This window comes from Symphodus melops (genome assembly GCF_947650265.1).
Source record: "Symphodus melops genome assembly, chromosome: 9".
In the NCBI taxonomy this organism is placed as follows: domain Eukaryota; kingdom Metazoa; phylum Chordata; class Actinopteri; order Labriformes; family Labridae; genus Symphodus; species Symphodus melops.
In genome coordinates this window covers 30,001-51,826 of record NC_136699.1, presented here as the reverse complement: position 1 = coordinate 51,826, position 21,826 = coordinate 30,001, and the positions used below count along the sequence as shown (strand labels likewise).

The following is a 21,826-nucleotide window of genomic DNA, read 5'->3' as shown; positions in this document are numbered from 1 at the left end:
TGAATCATTCGGCTGAAGGTCAGTGTGTGTCACATGTAAAGCTGAGGTCGTTCAAAGTTTGTTCTTTTCTTTGTAGAAGATCCAGATTTAAAGATTGATTCAAACACTCTGGCCCTATAAATGATTTTAAAGAAGCTTTTGTTGTTTTTGTTGAGTGGTCTCTTGTATTGACCTCTTGGAAGAAACAATAACAGTTCTTAAAACATGCAGATTTACTCCAAAATAAGGGTTAGGGTTATTTATTGCAAAATAATGTAAAACTAAGATGTATGAAGTGTCTCCAATTACCAAAAAAAAATGCAATGCCTCTCTTTAAACACGAGCCTGTGGACAATGACGGTTAGAACTAAAGAGGAAATTATGCATGTTGGAGTGTGTTAACACTCCAACATGCAGCACAGTTTAGAGACAGGCCTTGTGACACAGGTTTTCATGCCCACGGAGCGGACGTGGTCTCAGGTCTGGTCTCCAGGACTCAGTGAACATATTCTAACCCGGGGAGCAGTGAGGTCAAGGAAACAGAATAATGTGCAGGTAACGTGCTGCAGGTAACGTGCTGCAGGTAACGTGCTGCAGGTAACGTGCTGCAGGTAACGTGCTGCAGGTAACGTGCTGCAGGTAACGTGCTGCAGGTAACGTGCTGCAGGTAACGTGCTGCAGGTAACGTGCTGCAGGTGTGCTCATATTTAATGTTTGACAGCACTGCTGGTTACTCGGTTACAAATTTAGACCTTTAGTCAGTAAATGTTAATTCCAGCATTTTTCAGATGCCATCAGACGCCGCTTAAGGACACGTTTCATGTCTCAATATCTCAAGGTTTTGTTGTTTACCTGTAATAATGCAACAATGTGCGTGTGTGTGTGTGTGTGTGTGTGTGTGTGTCTATATCTGTGTGTGTGTATATCTATATATATGTGTTCACATATGTGTGTATCTGTGTTAGGGATATGTGTGTGAGAGTGTATGTATATATATCTGTGTGTGTACATCTGTGTGTATCTGTATGTGTATGTTATATCTTTGTGTGTGTGGGTGTATGTATATCTATGTATCTGTATGTATATGTGTGTGTGTGTTTGTGTGTGTGTGTGTGTGTTTGTGTGTGTGTGCTGCCCTCTTGTGGCTGACCCTGGAGTTGGACCAGCTTCTATTGTCTCTAGTAAGCTCTTTCTTGTCTCTGACTCTCACACTAACACTTGTTTGGTCTGCATATATATATATATATATACACACACACACACACATATATGTGTGTGTGTGTGTGTGTGTGTGTGTGTGTGTGTGTGTGTGTGTGTGTGGCACCTGTCCGGCATGTGTTCTCCTCTCTCTCCTCTGTCTCTTGCCCTTCACTGTCCTGTCTCTGACAGAAGAAGCCTTTAAAGTGGGATAAACAGCGAGCTCTTAGTCTGTGAAATCTGGGCACAAGGACCCAGCAGACACAAACCACCCTGCCAACCTGGAGAACCTCCCACTTCCTCCCTCTAACCCATGTGCTGCTGGAGGAGGGGCTTCACCTCCACATGTGTTTGTGTGAAGACAGATTTGACTCTAAGAGCGGCGAGGTTGGGAGCACACAATGATGATGGGTTGACAGTTTCAAACATCTCAACTTTAAAAAACTAAAACTGGAGAACATGGATGTCAAACAGGTCAAAAAGGTCCTCCACTTCACGCCATCTGGTAAGTCTAAGGGTGGCGAGCGAGAAAGAGAGAGAGAGAGAGCCAGAGGGGTCTTCCTGGTGCAACCTGAGCTGTCAGTGTGTGTGTGTGTGTGTGTGTGTGTGTGTGTGTGTGTGTGTGTGTGTGTGTGTGTGTGTGTGTGTGTGTGTGTGTGTGTGTGTGTGTGTGTGTGTGTGTGTGTGTGTGTGTGTGTGTGGGTGTGTGTGTGTGTGTGTGTATTTACGTGTGTGTGGGTGTGTGTGTGTGTGCTTGTGTGGGTGTGTGTGTGTGTGCTTGTGTGGGTGTGTGTGTGTGTGCTTGTGTGTATTTGCGTGTGTGTGTGTCTGATGTTTTTATTAAGTTGCTGTTTGTGTTGTGAAAATAAAAATCCTGATGATATTATTAAAGTGACCTTGTGGTAATGAAAAGGTTAATGAGGGTTATGTTCATGTGAACTATCAGACTCTTCATATTTACAACATGAGATAATCGGCCGTCTGTGACAGAAGATTTTACAGCCAACCTTTAACAGATAACGCCGAGCTTCTGTTTTCTATACAATCTATATCTATAATGACAATCTGTGTGTTTCTATCAATGCTTAATGTGAAGGGCAGAGTGAAGAAGAACATGGTGGACATACGTAGATGGTAGAGGTGGCGTGCAGACAGTCTGTAGAGACGGTAGAGGTGGCGTGCAGACAGTCTGTAGAGACGGTAGAGGTGGCGTGCAGACAGTCTGTAGAGACGGTAGAGGTGGCGTGCAGACAGTTTGTAGAGACGGTAGAGGTGGCGTGCAGACAGTCTAAGCCCCTCCCACTGGCTCCAGGTGAATTCTTCTGATTATATCCTGCTGCGTTCTCTACATCAGCTCGCTCTGACTCTCTGCAGAGTAAAGAGCAGGAAGCTGGAGGAGACACATTCAGCAGGTTGAGTTCATGGCGTTCAGCATGAGGACATTTATTAAAGAATGAAAGAGGTTCAGTTTCAGCCCTTCAGCACTCTGAGTATGAACATATTTTTTTGTATGTGCCATTAATGGGTTAAAGTATTCCACATGACTTTTCTCAGGTCAGGGATTAAGAAAATAAGCTCCCAGAAAAATGTCTAAAATTCTAATCTGGCTGTAGACATGATCACATTACACACTCGACAGTATTCCTGCTCTATGTTGTTTAATCTTTTTACATCCTAATCATCATCCACCAATCATACTCCAGTCTCCTCCATCACCTGTGTGACTTATGTTACCATTGCTCCAGAGCGCAGAGTCAGCGTGTTGGTTAAACTCTACATAAGGGCGTCTTTGTCGTCAGCCTGTGAGGTGTTAAAGTGAAATGAGCTTTGGTTCCTTCTTCCTGTTATTGGCTTTATTTCAATAAATGAATGTGTACATTGTGACCCAGCGAGTACACACTGTTCATGCTCCAGCAGCTCGCTCACACTGGGATGATAATGGTGGATAACCTCAAAGAATATACTCTCACGTGTGTTTAATCCAGCTGTCATATTAGACCTTCACGCTTCGACCTCGCAGAGTTCAGCTCTAAGTTTTCTACTCTGTCGTTTGGTGCTTTTCTTTCCAGAGACACAACAAACTTTCTTCTGTTTCTATTTGCTCAAGGACACCCTGGTCCAACAGAGAGCAGGCTGGCAGTGCCTAGTCAAGCAAAGCGCTATGCCGGGTCTATGGGGTGCTATAGCCCCATCAAAAATCTGTATTGCCCCTGTTAAGCCCCCTCATGTATTTTGGTAGTTTTCTTTCATTTATTTCTGGACATCTAAGTTTATATTTGTCCTGTTAAAAAAAACCCAAACAAACATTGATTTCTTCATAAAATGACAGTGTGTATGAGAGAGCGAGAATGGGGAGTGTGAGAGCATGATAAAGTGAACATTTTTTGTAGCTGCGGGCCACGCTGAGACCGTAATATTTACCATCTGAGACACACTTAAAGCCCACACTGCTGCACATGAGCACACACACACACATGGGAGCGCCAGCCACCACACATACTAACTTGTTTTTTTTGTAGAAATTGAGAATTAGGTTGTATTTAATTTTATCTTTGGTACAATGTAAAAACGTTTTAGTTCATTTTAAATACAAGTGAAGTTTTATTTTGAAGTTACTTCTAAAGTGACATTGGACTGCTGTCATGGGAATTAGATGGTCCAGGAAGTGTGGGTGGCACTGCAGCCATGATTTCTGGCTGCCTGTGTATGGACAGAATTACACGCACCTTTTGACTTTCAGTGCAACAGCACACAGTTGATCATACGGATCATCCACTATTCAGGAGAACTTTCCCCTTTATGTTCCCAACCATCCAGTCTGAACCTCCCCCTTTATGTTCCCAACCATCCAGTCTGAACCTCCCCCTTTATGTTCCCAACCATCCAGTCTGAACTTTCCCCTTGATGTTCCCAACCATCCAGTCTGAACCTCCCCCTTTATGTTCCCAACCATCCAGTCTGAACCTCCCCCTTTATGTTCCCAACCATCCAGTCTGAACCTCCCCCTTTATGTTCCCAACCATCCAGTCTGAACTTTCCCCTTTATGTTCCCAACCATCCAGTCTGAACCTCCCCCTTTATGTTCCCAACCATCCAGTCTGAACCTCCCCCTTTATGTTCCCAACCATCCAGTCTGAACCTCCCCCTTTATGTTCCCAACCATCCAGTCTGAACCTCCCCCTTTATGTTCCCAACCATCCAGTCTGAACCTCCCCCTTTATGTTCCCAACCATCCAGTCTGAACCTCCCCCTTTATGTTCCCAACCATCCAGTCTGAACTTTCCCCTTTATGTTCCCAACCATCCAGTCTCAACCTCCCTCTTTATGTTCCCAACCATCCAGTCTGAACCTCCCCCTTTATGTTCCCAACCATCCAGTCTGAACCTCCCCCTTTATGTTCCCAACCATCCAGTCTGAACCTCCCCCTTTATGTTCCCAACCATCCAGTCTGAACTTTCCCCTTTATGTTCCCAACCATCCAGTCTGAACCTCCCCCTTTATGTTCCCAACCATCCAGTCTGAACCTCCCCCTTTATGTTCCCAACCATCCAGTCTGAACCTCCCCCTTTATGTTCCCAACCATCCAGTCTGAACCTCCCCCTTTATGTTCCCAACCATCCAGTCTGAACCTCCCCCTTTATGTTCCCAACCATCCAGTCTCAACCTCCCTCTTTATGTTCCCAACCATCCAGTCTGAACCTCCCCCTTTATGTTCCCAACCATCCAGTCTCAACCTCCCTCTTTATGTTCCCAACCATCCAGTCTGAACTTTCCGCTTTATGTTCCCAACCATCCAGTCTGAACCTCCCCCTTGATGTTCCCAACCATCCAGTCTGAACCTTCCCCTTGAACTTCCCATAAACCAGTTTTTTAAAACGCCATCTTATATTCTGTCCTGTGATTTCAGCAGCTGGAATCTAAAGATTTGGCTACAGGTGTTTTTTTTTTTTGGTCTAATAACAAATCCTTTTCACTGCTCACTTTCAAAGCTGTTATCAGCAGTATTTACAACAAGCAATAGCTTTAAAGCTGCAAGCACAGGACGGACTGTTAGCAGGAAACATAGTGGAGCTAAAAAGACAGACATCTCCCTCAGGAGTCAGTGGAGAACAAAAACAAGTTTAAAGCATGCAGGAAAAAGACACAAATCTACTAAATGTCAAAAGTTTTTGTTCATACATTGTCTGCAGCTCGTTCTACTACTCATTGAGGTCTGAATGTTTTTTGTTTTTAACTTACATTCGAGGGTAATGAAAACATGCTCTATCATATTTCCCTCTGCTTCCACAGACGCTCCATCCAGTGGGAGGTCCAAGAATGGATATGTTTTCCAAGCGATGGGTGCGTAGCTGCACTAACACTTATCCTATTTACTCTCCACATGGCTCTGCTCTTTATTTCACACAATGTCAACAGTTTTACAGCCACTGGAAACATTATTCGTCAGAATACCGGGGTGAATCTTGCAGTCTTTCACATGTCAATAGATTGCAGCAGTTATTCATGTTAGTGCTAATGCAAAGACTGAGGGATAATTGATGACCTATTCAAATGTAATGTAGGTGAGTACAGTCAGTCTTCCCACTGGATTGTTGTAAGGCAGATCAATGGTAAGATAACAAGGCAGAAGATCTAGTCTGTGATCATAACATGATGAACTTTGTCCACAGATCTGCAGGATGGAGAACTGGAGGATTCTGGCAAAGTTTCTCCGATCAATGACTCCGACAGTCAGATCCAGATCAGTGTCTCCGGTATGTTTTTCAATAAGAGAACTCTTTCTTTACAATCAATGGATGAGAGAAAAACATTAATTGAAATGGCTTCACATCCAGTCGTTTCCTCCTCTCGTGACTTCTATTGTTCCAGAATAATCTGCAGCCTCTGCAAACAGGAAGTCATGTGTACCCGCTCTGATTCTCTGAGCAACAAGTCAAACAAAGCTCAGCAGTATGAGCAGGCTGCTTCTTCCCCTTTATTAACAATTCATTAACAGATGAGAGAAGTGATCCTTTATTATTTCCACGAGTAATACTAGAAGTGAAAGAAAACTTTGTTGTTAGGATTGAAATAAGATTTTGGAATCTAAGAACTAGTATTTCAGTTTGAATATCATATTGCTAAAACAGTGAGCAGTTTATCATAATAAAACGTTTTTCTTTGCAGATGCTGACGACCCGGGGTTTGGCCTTTTAAACACAACAAGAAAAGTAAGACTTGTTACCCTTTGTGTGTTTTACCTGAGCAGTACGTGTACCTTGGCCTGATCAGATATTTTTCATGTTCCAATCCTTCGACCAGTTTGTAATTGATCTAGCTGGTGAGCTTTGAGTTTTACAGGGCCGATTCATCACTTTCATGTGACATCACACATTATGGAACCGCCCACCTGATAAGCAAGAAAGCCTTTCTGCTATTACATGCTGCAGAGTTACTGTTGAGGAGATGAGCCGGGGTTGTTTTTCTACAAAATGTAGTGTTTGAAAGACGACCCAGAGGAGGAGATTTGTAAATGAATGCTATTAGACGCTGTACTGTCCCTAAGAGGAAACATAAGCAGAGACTTCTCTTCATCCTGACATTAAAGATCGTGTTGACTTGGTTGAGATATTCCTGCCTTTTACAAACTTCCCTGCCTCAGAACTCTGACAGAGTAAGGTGATAGTGATACTATCGTTAGCTAATGTAAATCTAAAAAACATGAAACTGTTTGTTCATCTGTTGACGTTCATCTGGCGGGAGTGCAAGAGGAAAGATTCTCTTCTAGATATCTTTAAACGTCAGTGAGTGTTCTGCTGAGATTGAACATTTTGTCACACGTGTCCAAAACTCTCAGTTCACTTTATATCTGGTTTCTCTGAGGTCGTCAGGTAAACATGCGTCATTTAGAGTCGTCCATCCTGCAGCTCCACAGAGAATTCAATGACGCCACTTCAAACTCTATTTGATCTCTAAGCCTCCTCTCCATCATGTGACAGAAAGCTCTGAATATTACCAATCCTTGAAACATGACAGTGACAGTCACTCAGCTCCCTTCATGTGGGACGGGTCTCACCATCCTTCTGCTGGAATGAAATTATACCTGTTCTCAGACTTAGGTCAGATAGATGTGCACAGGCGTCACAAACCCCATCAAGCCATGTGACTTAGGACTATAACTGGCATTTTTATTTGAACACTTTATTTTTATTTCTTGATATTTATGCAAAGATTCTACAAGCCAGCACTGTTGCAGTACATTGGTACATAAAGTAAAAGAGAATAAAACAAGGTAGACACAGTAACATGACATAACTGTATCGCACCCACAGAGCTTAACAACAGTGGGAACAGAAACTACGTACAACCTCGGGGGGTCACTGGAGATTAAAACAACATTTTGTAAACATTTATTTATCTCCACTTCAGCCTGTACTTAAGAACTAATACAGCAGAGCACTACTTAAGCTCTAACCATAAACCTTGTGACTTTGTGAAAACTGCATTATTTATAAAAGCAGCAGTCAGCTGTTAGGTTTATTACGATCAATCACAATCACATCCTTTGTTCTTGTTGTTCACCAGTATGTGAAGCCCATGAACTTTCAGGAGGAGGTCCGTGCCCACAGGGACCTAGACAGCTTCCTGGCCCAGGCGAGCATCCTTCTGGACGAGAAAGCTGCCACTCTAGACGAGGTCCTGAGGCGGATGCTAAGTTGTGTGGTGGAGGACAGCCATGAGAGTTGTGATGTGGATGAGGTCATGAACTCTCTGTTCACTGATGCAGGAGGAAAGGAGTGTAACGGTTAGTGAAACTGATCACACTCTGAACCACTTCGAGGTGCTTTAAAGGCTGCTGGACATGTTAACATTCATTAATACTCCCTCAGTTCACCTTCTGTCAGAGACCATTCAGGGCGTGACTTCGACTTCCACTGGCATTCGTTATCAGCAGTCCTGGCTCTGTATTCTGTGAGTTCATCTACAGTCACATTCATGTGAAAAGTTTCTGCTTGTTCTCTTCCAGTTCAGCAGAGTGAATGTTGTGGAAACATCTGCACAGTTCAGTTTGGAGGAGTATACTGCAATCCATCATTTTCTTTTCTGACTCTAGCTCCAATGTGAGGAGTCTGCAGAGACGCCATGTCTGTATCGCCCGTCTGGAGAGGACACAGAACTGGGGTGTCAACTGCTGTGAGGCTCGCTACGTGATCCTCATCCTGGCCCCGCCCAGAACGGTGACATCACCTGTTTACCTCTGAATGAAAACATATATATTTTTAGAGGAGTCTGAAGGTTTAACATGACACACGTTTGAATTAGAGGGATAACTTTCATATATAAAAAAAGAAAAATATATGATAGAAACAGTAAAGACAAGAAATGACAAAATAAAACTGGTAACACTGAAGACCAAACTAGGGAATATGACCACTGGAGAAGAATGAGACATTAAAGGAAATCTAAACTCTGAAAAACTAAACAAGACTAAAACAGGACAGATAAAGCAAATACAATACCCAATATATCCATCCACTTCAAGATTTCTATATTTACATTAGTTCAAAACACAATTACGACTAAACACAGTTTGGACGAACAGAAAACTCTGTTTCAGTGTGTTCTGCGCTCTTTTGTGGATGTTGTCATTCCATTGGACTACATGTAGCATTGACATGAAGACGAATATTCTCAACATAGCCTCATTAGGGTCACTTCATTCAGTGCTTCTACTTTGTTTTTTACATCGTTTTTTATCTCAGAAAATCCTCCGACCCCCCCAATTTAAAAGAGGTGATGAAATAGGGAGGCGCTAGTAGCACAGTAGCAGCGCATGCGTCCCCATGTATGGAGGCAACAGTCCTCCATACATGGCCTGTGGCCTCTTTCCCACATATCAATCCCCTCTCTTACTCCCTGATTTCCAACCCTGTCCACTGTCTGTATCTCTAATAAAGGCAAAAAAAAGCCAAAAACACATCTTTAAAAGAGAGAAGATGAAATCTTGATTCAGCATGATGTAGGTAAAAATAAATCGACATTCATCATGTCAGCGTGTCTGACTCTTTCATCCTTTGCAGAAAAGCACCAAGACGGCGATTGAATTGGGCAGAACTTTTTCCACGATGTTCTCCGACATTTCCTTCAGACAGAAACTTCTGGAAGCAAACACACAGGAGGAGTTCAAACAGGAGCTGGTGTTCCAGCGACAGCAGCTCTCCGTCGCCAATGACAAGATGGTTGTAGAGGAAGTGGAGGACTCAGATCCACGAAGAGGGAAATCGATTCAGGTGTGAAAGAAGTCAATGTGAAACTATAACCCTAACCCTTCTACTGGCTGTTAGGTCTGTCCACATGTGGACTACCCTCACATTTTCCCAACAGGCACATAATGTCATGATGCATTCAGGAAAAATAATGGAGCCACATTATCTGATTGTCCTGTTTCCACACATTAATGGCCCTGGCCTAAAAAATAACAAGCAGCTATGTAACAGATTGAAAGCTGAGAAACTCTGTTCTGGTTCCTGGCAGCAGAATGTGTGCAGCTCCATGCAATGATGGACTACTTCATTAAGTTGAGTGTTAGGGTTAGGGTTAGGCCCATTATTACAGGTTATTATGTAGACCCAGCAGGAGGCTGAAACAGTGGGAAATATACTGCCAAGAGTCAGAGAGCGTGTTAGTGTCGGTCGAGGCTTCAGCCACTGATACCCTGAATAACATGGATCCTTAGAACTTAAAACAGTACAATACAAAACCAGACTCTGCAGGTGTGAAAGACCACTTTGTACTGGCCGTCAGCTTCATTGTTACAGAGAAGCACAGTGTAAGCACAGTGGGAGGTTCAACGAGGATGGATGTTGTTAGTCTCCCACTACTATGGTATTTAAATCCCATTTCTCTGCTGCCTCGAATTTAGAATTCTCTAGAATGATGTTATAATTTGTACTTCAACAGAAGAGGCATTAAAACTTACTCAAACACTTTTCTAACACACATCAGAATTACTGATGCAGTCGAAAACGTTTGTGGAGTCACCTCCATTGTCTCAGGACAAAGCCTTAGTGCAGCCTGGGGCTAAGACTTCTTTTCCTACCAAAGGATTATTAGCTGTACTCACATGCGGATGTGTCTGTACTCTTGCATATATGCATGTATACATGTATGTGTGTTCCGGCTTTGTACCCCTCATCCAGGATCCTCTCACCACCTCCCCTGCTTCTTCACCTCCTCCCCTCTTCTTTCATCTCCTTCCCTCCTCCTCCTCCTTCTCTCCTCTTCCCTTCACCTCCTCCTCATCTCTTCTTTAACCCCTTCCCCCCTCTCCTTATTTACCCAACTCTCCTCTTCTCTCTTCCCACTCAAATCCAGGATTAAGTGCTGATTACCAGAGAAATTAACAAAAAGTCCTGTGAGCTAAAACTTCCAGAATATATATTTTTCACACTCCCAAAGACAATCCATTCTATTTACAATATTAGCTTAGCATTTGGGACAAATTGGGGTAGCTCCTGTTGTGAACCTGCGATGAACATGTTGGAGATACATAAACAGCTGTATATATACAGTTATACTGCATCTCCTTATATCTATGGTGGATAACATCAGTTTCCCATATTTTTTTAATCTATTGCCACCTTCAACAGCGTTGACCAACTTTGAATAAAACCTTGACAGAAAAGGTTTTATGTTATGATTTGTTTTGAAGTTAGAGAACTGTCTGACTTATGATAACACCACATTGTGTTTGCTTCACACTAACTTATTTGTCTTTGTGTTCACAGTATATAGAGTTCTTTAAATGTGGTAAAGGAGTTTACAATGACCTTCGCCGCAGACTGCCCCTCTACCCGTCAGACTTCACAGACGGTAGAAATATTTTCACTGAAAACAATTTTATTCGTCAAAAACTAACTAGAGTCATGTAATATCATCTTCAAATTTCCAGTTCTTTTTCACTCTTCTCATTATTTGATTTAAGCTCAGAAACTATGATTTGTTGATCCTGTAAAATAATCATTGCAGGTATAACAGGGAAGGATCGCTGTCTGCTGAAATACACTACCACTGCTATTTTCCTCTACATCGCCATCCTGCTTCCTGCTATCGCCTTTGGCTCACTGAATGACGAGAGTACAAGAGGAGAGATTGGTAAGGACAACCAGCTTGTAAAATGATTCTCTATGAACTATTTCATCATTAGCAAACAAAGGTGCTAATGTTTGCTGTTTGTTTTATAACAGATGTTCAGAAGACAATCGTTGGCCAGAGCATCGGAGGAGTGATTTATTCCTTATTTGCCGGCTCGCCGCTTGTCATCCCACTGACCACAGCACCACTAGCTATCTTCATAAGTGGTAACTCAACTCTTCCTAATCAAACGTTTAAATCTGTTAATCTGTTTATTTTTTATATATAAAAACAGTTTATACAGACTTACATCTTTAAGTTACTGGCTTTTCAACTGTTCCTTTTCTGATGCATATTTTTTCTTTTTAGCTCTTGATTACTGTTTTTATTGAACACATTTTCTACACTCATATTTTTATCTATTTTAATTTTTTGCACTGTGTGATTTTCTTCTGCTATCCTGCTTTGCTGCTGAAATTTCTCCGCTCGCGAGATGAATAAAAGATTATCTTATCAAACTAATAAGCCATGATCATGAATGAAGCAGAAAGCTTGGAAAAATCTGGACAGTTCAGAGGGTTTGTAGTGTTTCGTCTGATGCTGAAAAGATTTGAATATCCCTATTAGTGGAAGAACAAGATCTTCTCTGAATGGTTTGACCTAAACCTACAAGCCTGATTTTAACAAATAGCAGGTTCAGTATTTTCAATTGTCTTCTGTCTTGGTTCCTTCACTTTCCTTGACATGGCTGCTAAGAGAGCGATGGCAGGTTGACAAGTTAAACCTTTTTTCTTGACGATGTGCTTTAAATCTATGTTCATCACTGTGGCAGCTACCAGCCCTCTCATGAGTCCAATATAAAGGAGTTAAATTAGGGTTAGAGCTCAGTGATTCATATCCATATGTTTTCTTTACAACAACACTTTTGTTATTAGATCAAACTATTTGGAAAGTAATGTATGTTATTTACGTTTTCCCCCTCTAGTCCTCAGTGGTTGTTGGGTGAGGCATGGGGTTACCACCATTTTACTGCTCTCCCCTTATATGTGTTTCACTTTTCAGAGGAGGCATTAAAGGGTATAAATATCCGGCGTTGAAAGTAAACATTTTGTGAATGGGGGCAATAATACAATAATGGTATGATGATGATGCCATACTGGATTTAAATCATTGTTAAAGACATTAGAGCATTGGTTTTACACTTACTCTCTATATGCCAATGATAAAAACTTCTCCTTGAGACATGAACTTTATTGAGGTGGTTGAATCTGATGGCAGTCTGTTTGGGTCTCTTTCTATGTGCTTTACAGTCATCAGGGGCATTTGTGATGACTACGACCTTGACTTTCAAGCTTTCTACGCCTGCATCGGTTTATGGAATTGTCTGTTCCTCATCCTCGGAGGCCTGTTCAATGTTAGCCTGGTGATGAAACTCTTCAAACGGTGAGTACATATCAATGAGCCCCATTATTACACATTTTACTGACTTTATGGCCACACTGAGGAGACTTACTGATAAGAGGAGAAGCAGCTGTTATGACTTCCTGTTTTCAACCATAATTGATAATGTCGTTTAAAGTACTCTCTGGTTATCTAACTTAATATTTCCTCTTGGATGGATATTTATGTCTACAAACAAAGACTCCTTTTTGATCAACCATGAATGATCTCATTCTGTATTTTAACACTTTTTTTCTATGACCTCCAGCTCAACAGAAGAAGTCATTGCGTTGTTCATCTCTGTAGCATTTGTTGGGGATGCTGTGAAAGGCACCATTAAAAGTAAGTCAAGTAGACTCCTGCCTATTGCCACACGATCCAGAGACGGGCCACCCTAACTAAGTGCGTTTCCACTAGATCTTCCAGAGTACAAATATAGTTGTGGGTAGAAGTTTACCCCTAGCCCTAACCCTATTCCAGGTACTTTTGAGTACAGGACATGCAGCCTCTGCAGCGCTGAATGCCTTTTATGCATTTATTAGAGATAGCATGAGGTGATAGCTGTGAGGACAATAGCCTCTATACATGGGGAAGCGTGCACTAACCACTGCCCCACCGCCGCCCCTCACCTGCTGTGTTTTTGCTCTAACTTTATTTTAATTTAACTTATTTTCTGACTGTTACCTATAAAAAGGTACAAAACACACTATTATAGATTATGTAAAACTTTAAGAAAAAATTAAAAACTTAAAAACTTAAAGTAAAACTAAACAAGTTGAAGAGATTAAAACACTATAAAGGTTTTTAGTCCAGATCAAACCTTTTACTCTTCTCTTTTCTTATTTTTAAGTGTATTTTAAGTATGTATTATGTATTGACTGATGTATTGTATTTTATTTCCCGAAGCCTAACCCTTCTAAACATCTAAGTCTTTATTTTACTTAACATTTTAATGAGTCAGGGTCAAGAATAAAATCTTAATAAATATATGTATTATAAAGCAACTAATAAAAGATTCAGTTATGTTAAATGGACTTGAGCTTGTATAGCGCTTTTCTAGTCTTCCGACTACTCAAAGCGCTTTTACACCGCAGATCACACCTACCCATTCACACCCATTCACACCCATTCACACCCATGGGCTGGATATGTGGCCCATCCAGTATCTATCCATTCACGCCACATTCATACACCCCAGACGCAGCAGGGGGAGCAATTTGGGGTTAAGTGTCTTGCCCAAGGACACATCGGACATGTTGCTCGCAGGAGCTGGGGATCGAACCCTCGACCTTCCGATTGAGGGACGACGACTCTCTAACTGAGCCACAGCCGCCCAACATATGATGTTGACAACATATGTCAACATCTTGTACATATACACATGTACATATATCATACATATCTGTAAAGGAGTTTTATTAGGTCTTGGAGTCATGTGGGATATTTTTGTGATCCTATGTGACATCAATATTTTGTATGGAAATTATCTTTCTAGTTTTCCAGCACTACTACCATGGACCCACACTGGCCACCACAAACAGCACGTTGGTGCTCCAGCAGATCACTGAAATCCTGGAGAAGGCAAACAATCAGACTGAGAGCACAATCAAGCATCTAAATGAGACCGTTTCAGTGCTGGGACATGTTGAGAGTCCCCTTAATGTCTTCCTGCCCGAGACTCTGGTGGTGTGCACCAGAGAAAGACCTGTCCTCTGTTTGCTGCTCATGTTGGGGACTTTGTGGTTTGGTTACGCCCTCTACCTCATCAAGAGAAGGTACGTCCAACTGAGCTGTGTCATCTTGTTAAGCCATGACCCTGCAGTTAAAACTCTTTGATTCTCTGTATGGTTCATTGAAAGTAATACAATATAGTTGGTCATAACAAACTCATGATGTGGCCAACGGATCCCTTTTCTAGATAAATACCAAAACGTTCAGGCTGGATTTAATAAACCTCTATAAAATGTGTTTTGATGAATGCAGTCTCAAGACGGGTTGAAACAATATTAGAATTCAAAACAAGATCTTTTTATATAGAAGACAGACAATAAAAGAAGGACATCATGTTCCATTAAAAGTTAAATGATTCACAGGGCGCTAGGGTACTGCAGTGGCAGCGCACACGTCACCATGTATTTAGGCAACAGTCCTCAAGCGAGCGGCCCAAGTTCGACTCCAGCCTTTGGCCTCTTCCCCACATGTCATCCCCTCTCTCTCCCTAATTTCTGACCCTATGCACTTTCTCTCAAATGAAGCCCAAAAGAAAAAATAAAAGTTAAATGATTAACGATAATGATGAGCAGCCAATCAGATCGTTCTTTAATACGTGTTCTTAATAATTCTTATTATGCCCATGAATTACAGCAAAAACAGTTGATTCATACCTTCAAAGCCATTTATAACTGCCCTGCGTGGCTCAACATTGAGGCCTCCCTTTGCCATCCCTATTCTCTGTCGGCTCTCATGCGGCATCACTTCCTCCTCCCATCTCTGTTCCCAAGCAACATTTGTTTGTATGGCATTCCTTAAATATTTTAAGACATTTAAACTTTCTTTTGGTCTGCAGATCTCTATTTTCTCCCCAATCTTGGGCAACCCCTTATTCACTCAGTTCCATTAAATCAGGCCTTAAAACTTTATTATTCACTCAGGCCTTCAATTAGAGATATACTTTCTACCTTACACCAACAAATGAATAGTTCTTAAAAGTTGTTACCTTATCGAGTACTCTAGCTTTTAATGATGTCTTTCTTTTGCACTGATTTCTTAATTTCTGTTGCACTCTGTCCTTAAGCTTTGTTTTAATGTATTTCTGTTTTTATGTCCGTAAAGCAGTGTGAATTGCCTTGTGTCTGAACAGCGCTATAAACTTGCCTAAACTTGACTTATTTCTGCCCTCTATTTCCTCCTCTTCTTCTTTTAATAGTTGGTGTGCCTGGTGTGTACAAAATCTTGAGCATTGATATATAAATTATGTGTTTTCATCTGCTTCTTCAAATTTTCAGAAACATGTAATATCCTGTGTTGCTGCTTCTTTCATTTTCTGCAGGGGAAACATTTATTTTGGGAAAGAAATTTCCTAATTTACCAACTCGCCCTGCAAAAACTCACCTTGATCATATTGCAGCAATATGTTTAAAATATCAAAGGGGGAGGCTTGACTATCATTTCATAATACAAATAAATAATTGATAGATGGACTGAAACTAGTGAGTAGTGCACTAGTGGTGCAGTGGCAGTGTGCGCGCTCCCATGTATTGAGGTTACAGGTGACCCGGGTTTACGTCCGGCCTGTGGCGCCATTCCCCACTCTCTCTCCCTGATTTCCGCCCTTGTCCACTGTCCTTGCTCTAACCCTAACCCTGACCCTAAGGCAAAAATAAATATTTAAAAGAAAATAGTAACTGTGACCATCTATGAAAAGTTTTGGGGGTCTGTTGATTTATTCTCTAAATTATTTAAACTATTTCTCCTTGCCCTCTAACAGTTACTTTTGGTGCGACTCCAGTAAACATTTCTGTAGCCACACCTCAGTGCTATGCTCGAGCATTCTCCGTCTCATTAGAACGGCGGTTGATACTATTTAACTGGAAAAATGCTGCTGCTGCTCCACCCACCCATATTCATCTCATCTGTAATATTATGTCTAACCTTTAATTGGAAAAGATCAGATATTCTCCAAATGGAGCCTTTGTAAACTTTCACAGAAGTTGGGATAGTTTTATTAATCTTGTGAAGCAATGAAATGGACTACAATTAGACTGATGACTATTCAGCAGATGTTGAAGATGTTCTGGAAGCGATGTATCATGGAAGTGATGAACCTTAAAGCTGAGTGGGTGCTTGAGGCTCAGCTCAGCAGTACTCCGGTCGTGAATGAGAAAGTCTTCACCCTACAGGGTTCTTAACGAGGGTCATCAATTCATCCAAAGAGAAGATAGGAAGGACTCTTCCATGTCATACCATCCTGTCTCAGCCCTGTGATTCAGTGTTCCTACCTTTAGTGTCATGCTCTACTATCAACAAAGAAAGAAGTGAGACTTTATCACATGAGAGTCTGACAATGTTTTATGTTTGCGACCTTTCTACTCAACAGCCCGTACCTGAACAGCAGAGTCAGAGAGGTTGTGTCTGATTGTGCTCTGCCCATCTCCGTACTGATATTCTCCTTCATTGGCTCCTACCTTTTCCTTGATATACAGCGTGAGTACACAATCAAAGAAGCTGATAGAAGAGACTTAGAGGCACAGCCTTGGCACAGTAAACACCCTTCAGTGAATTGATTCCTGCCCTGTTGGCTAAGAAAACAAATAAAATTCAATAGAGTGACTCAAACACTCTTGGACTGTGTGTTGAATGTTACCTTTGAAATAAAACTTAGTAGCAGAAAAGTTCAAACTTCAAGATTGTGTAACACAACATGACTGCATATTATTTAAAGGTGACATAACTCTTTCTGAGTTAGTAACGTTTCCTTAATCTTTCCTTTCAGTGCCTGTGTTCAGTGTCCATGATGGGCCCATCTTCAACTTCCCCCCTTTCGAGAGGTTGTCTGGTATGAACACACTGAGCGCGGTCGGGCTGGGTTTCCTGCTTGCATTGCTCATCTTTATTGACCAGAACATAGTCATCTCTCTCACACATGTTCCAGAACACAAGTAAGACAAAATCTTTCCTAAGCTGTCCTGATCTATGCTGCATGCAAGCTTGCAATAGCTGGATATAGTGCAACAGAAGTTCTCGGTTTGCCAGATATGAGAGCAGTTATCAGGTGAACAGGTGTTGCAGCGATGGAAGCGGGCAGTGGAACTGCTTCAGATAGAAGTGATTGTACCCGAGCTAAAAAGCCTCTGCATGTTTCTAATAAGCTCCAGCAGCAGAAAGCTGCTCAAACTAGGATCAATGTTGGAGATGAAACATGGAGAGAGGTTAGAACGCAGAAAGCTTTACAGACCCATGCAGAGCTGGCTAAACACTGAAGCTACAGTGTCCACCACATGCAGAGCTGGCTAAACACTGAAGCTACAGTGTCCACCACATGCAGAGCTGGCTAAACACTGAAGCTACAGTGTCCACCACATGGAGAGCTGGCCAAACACTGAAGCTACAGTGTCCACCACATGGAGAGCTGGCCAAACACTGAAGCTACAGTGTCCACCACATGCAGAGCTGGCTAAACACTGAAGCTACAGTGTCCACCACATGCAGAGCTGGCTAAACACTGAAGCTACAGTGTCCACCACATGGAGAGCTGGCCAAACACTGAAGCTACAGTGTCCACCACATGCAGAGCTGGCCAAACACTGAAGCTACAGTGTCCACCACATGCAGAGCTGGCTAAACACTGAAGCTACAGTGTCCACCACATGCAGAGCTGGCTAAACACTGAAGCTACAGTGTCCACCACATGCAGAGCTGGCTAAACACTGAAGCTACAGTGTCCACCACATGGTGACCTGTGTGAGCATCCACTCCAGAGAGGAGGGGGGAGACAGCTCTCTGTAATGATTAAAATTTAAACTGTAGTACCCATTTTACAGAGTTAGATTGCTCGTCTATTTCTGCCTCACTGTCACTCCCATTCTTTGTATTTTTTTTTAAGTTGGCCTTTTATTCTTAGACACTATATTGCTGCTCTCTTAGCCATGTTTTTTCTTGCTTGTTGAATGAAGATTTACGTAGAATAATAATAATAACATCTAAGCTGTAACAATAACCCTAAACAATAAAATAGGGTGTATTGTGTTCTTTATGGCTCTGTTCCTTCGCTAACATTTGACGTTGTAGAAGTGAGAAGAGTTTCTACAGACTTTCAGTGATGAACTTGTAACCGATGGTCCATTCTGTCTGATCCAGGCTACTTAAAGGAACAGCATTTCACTGGGACTTAATGTTGACTGGATTCATCAACATCCTCATGTCGTGTCTGGGGTTACCGTGGATGCATGCTGCCTTCCCACATTCCTCCCTACACGCCCGGCAGCTTGCCAAAGTGGAACAGCATGTCGAGAATGGACACCTCTACACGACGTGAGTCAAGTTCAAACAAATCAAGCTCTGAAAGAAAAACTCGCCAACCCTTTAATCAGAAAATCTTCATTTATTCCAAAGAAACTGAAAGGGGTTTGTTCCAAAAGTTCATCTTCAAACTAAAGAATATATTTATGACTGGCAGCAACAACTTGATTTCCATTTTCTGTTGTTTTTTTCTTTAAAAAAATTTTTTCATTAGTTTTTATAGAATATTAGATTTTTAAAATACCCAGAATTTAAATCAAAGACCTTACGAGTGAAAGATCCCAGACTGGACCTTAAGTTGATATTCTTGTTTTCTTATCTTCTACGTGTTTATATATGAATGTATGGACATATTCCTGAGAAATGTATGGACATATTCCTGAGAAGTGATATATAATGTGTTCATATTTCATTGGCAGAATTTATTTTTGTAGATAATAATATATAGATGTTTTCACCCTGATGTAATAAGCCGTCTTTGCTTTTGTGTCAGAATTGTAAGTGTGAAGGAACAGCGCCTGACCTCTCTGGTGGCGAACATCCTGATCGGCCTTTCTGCATTCATGCTGCCCCTCCCTCTGCAGTGGATCCCAAAACCTGTCCTCTATGGCCTCTTCCTCTACATTGCAGCTACGTCGCTTGATGGGAATCAGATGGTGGACCGCATGGCCCTGCTGCTGAAAGAACAGGTGAGCACGGAGGAAATCCAGGTGTGATGGGTTTGTCTGTTCAGGTATCCTCTAAAGTTCAAAGTATTGCAGCTCACAGCAAATCAGTGAGGTGATGTTTTTCATCATGTTTTCATTCAAATCAGAAATGTAACATTTGCCATTTTTCTGAGAAAAATAGGTCAAATAAAAGGACCAGAAATGCCCACATTACTCACGTAAAGCAGATCCTGTGTGATATATTGAGGTTTCAAGAGTTCCTTTGTTCACTGCAGTGCTCACTTTGATTGTCGTCTGCATCTCCTGATTTTTTAAAACCATCAACAGATCACCAGCAGCATTACATGTTAGGAGAATGTTTAACTCATAGAGGGAGCTTTTCTTTTTTTCATTTCATGTTCTGTCTGTACCAATAACAAGAGCATTGTGTTTGGCTCAATGGTGTTAAATTAAAAGATAATTCAGTAAAGAGTGAAATGAATATGGAGAAAGGGAATTCTAATCCTAATCCTAATTAATTTAAGTATGAGTTGAGATGCCATTTTTAATAGTAACTGTATTTTATCTGTTTCTGTCCAGACCTCGTATCCTCCCACGCACTACGTCCGCCGTGTGCCTCAAAGGAAAGTCCACTACTTTACGGGTCTGCAGATGATCCAGCTGATCATCCTGTGTGCATTTGGGATGTATCCTCTGCCCTACATGAAGATGGTCTTCCCTCTGCTGATGATCCTGCTCGTACCTATCAGGTGAGATTGCCAGAGTGGAACCAACCCCAATATTACAATGATGAATGCTTGGAATTTATAAGAGTTATCCTAAACTGGTTTTAACATCACCGGAGGAGCTGATATTGCTCAGGTTAGGACTTCCCCTGACCAAATTGGTGCTCTAAGCAGAATTTTATTTTGAGGCCCCATTACAAAATGACTATCACGATGCGGGATCAACTGGTGGTGCAGTTGGAGTAGTGAGAGGAGCATCTGTAGCTGAAGAGATGTTGCTTGACGGCACTAGCTACCAAACTACAGCATTGACCCTGTTATATCAAGAAATCCATCATACAAACAAATTATTAAGATTTGTTTTCCTCTTAATGGTAAATTATCCAATAAAATTAATGTAAATACTAGCCTTACAAAGATTAGTATGCAATTAATGCAAATATGACTTCAACAAATAATATCAACTATGATTTTAATTGATATTTCTTTTTACATTTTTTTGTTATACTTATTTTTACATTTTGTACTTAGGTTCTATATTCCTACACTGCTGTTTGCTGTGTTGAGGTGTTTATGCCACGAAGTATCAACAATATACCCACCTTCAAGTGCCCTATGCACTGCATATGTTCTGAGCATAGGCATGGGCAGTGCTGGCTCAGGTCTTACTGTAAAGATTGATTTCAGAAATATGTTCCACTGTTCAGTATTGGTGTGGCTGTGGCTCAGTAATCCCAGAGTCAGTTGGTAGAGTCATTGTCTGTCAACCGGTAGGTCAAGGGTTTGATACCCAGTTCCTGCAAGCCATACGTCATATGTGTCCTTGGGCAATACACTTAACCCTGAATTGCACCCCCTGCTGTATCAGGGGTTTATGTATATTATGTAATGTATATGTGGGTCGTTGCTCTGTGCCTTTGAATTGCTCCACGGGGATAAATAAAGTTACAAAAAATTATTATTGCCTTCATCATATGTGTTTTCTGTCTGTTTTATCTCAGGACCAGCCTTCTTCCCAGAATGATTGATGCCAAGTACCTCGACATCATGGACTCCCAGCACATGTAGATTAGAGAAACCTTAGAGAAAATGTTCATTTTCTCCAGCTGGAAAGGAAACAAACAAAGTCAGTTATTGTGTCACTTTACAAACTAAAGGAATTTGGACTGCAAGAATTCACCCAACTCTGCCATCTGCTTGTGACTTTCTGTGCAGCTTATTCACTTCCTCGTCCTTCACCAAACATGAAGCATCTTTGTTATCTAACATTCCTCCATCTTGAGTGTTTCAAAGATAATATATTTTGTTATTGAATAGACAGAGGTGCAAAGGCTAAATGTCACAATTTGGAAACATTTAAATGTTAATCTATCATTGTGTATGATTCAATACAGAGCTGCTTGTTTGTGATTTAACTACAGAAAAAAACAATCATTAAACTAAGAGGATGTTTTAGTGTTATCTATACAGTGTGAAATGTTGCCTCATGTTGGTTTAATAAAGCACGTTGAAGCCAGATGTGTTTCGATTCAGTGAATGGTTAGGGTTAGGGTTAGGTAGGAGGGGGAGACCGACGGTAAAGGTTAGGTAGGAGGGGGAGACAGAAGGTTGGGGTCGGGATGAGGGGTACGGGTGGTTTTATAATATAAATGGGGGAGAAAAGGAAAGAAGAGAAAGAAAAAAAGA

At 41.5% G+C, this 21,826-nt stretch overlaps 1 protein-coding gene across 1 annotated transcript; it reads left to right on the top strand.

Moving 5' to 3' along the window:
• The first annotated feature begins 1,483 nt into the window (after positions 1–1,483).
• LOC306829532 (solute carrier family 4 member 11-like) lies at positions 1,484–21,220 on the top strand. Its single transcript, XM_079352610.1, has 20 exons — positions 1,484–1,681; positions 5,467–5,517; positions 5,847–5,930; positions 6,343–6,386; positions 7,741–7,960; positions 8,046–8,127; positions 8,270–8,393; positions 9,237–9,446; positions 10,944–11,028; positions 11,185–11,310; positions 11,403–11,516; positions 12,600–12,732; positions 12,998–13,071; positions 14,225–14,504; positions 16,826–16,932; positions 17,222–17,387; positions 18,586–18,759; positions 19,241–19,436; positions 19,995–20,164; positions 21,142–21,220. Exons 1-20 carry the CDS (start codon positions 1,636–1,638, stop codon positions 21,206–21,208), a joined length of 2,553 nt encoding a protein of 850 aa, XP_079208736.1. The 5' UTR covers positions 1,484–1,635; the 3' UTR covers positions 21,209–21,220.
• The last annotated feature ends 606 nt before the right edge of the window (positions 21,221–21,826 follow it).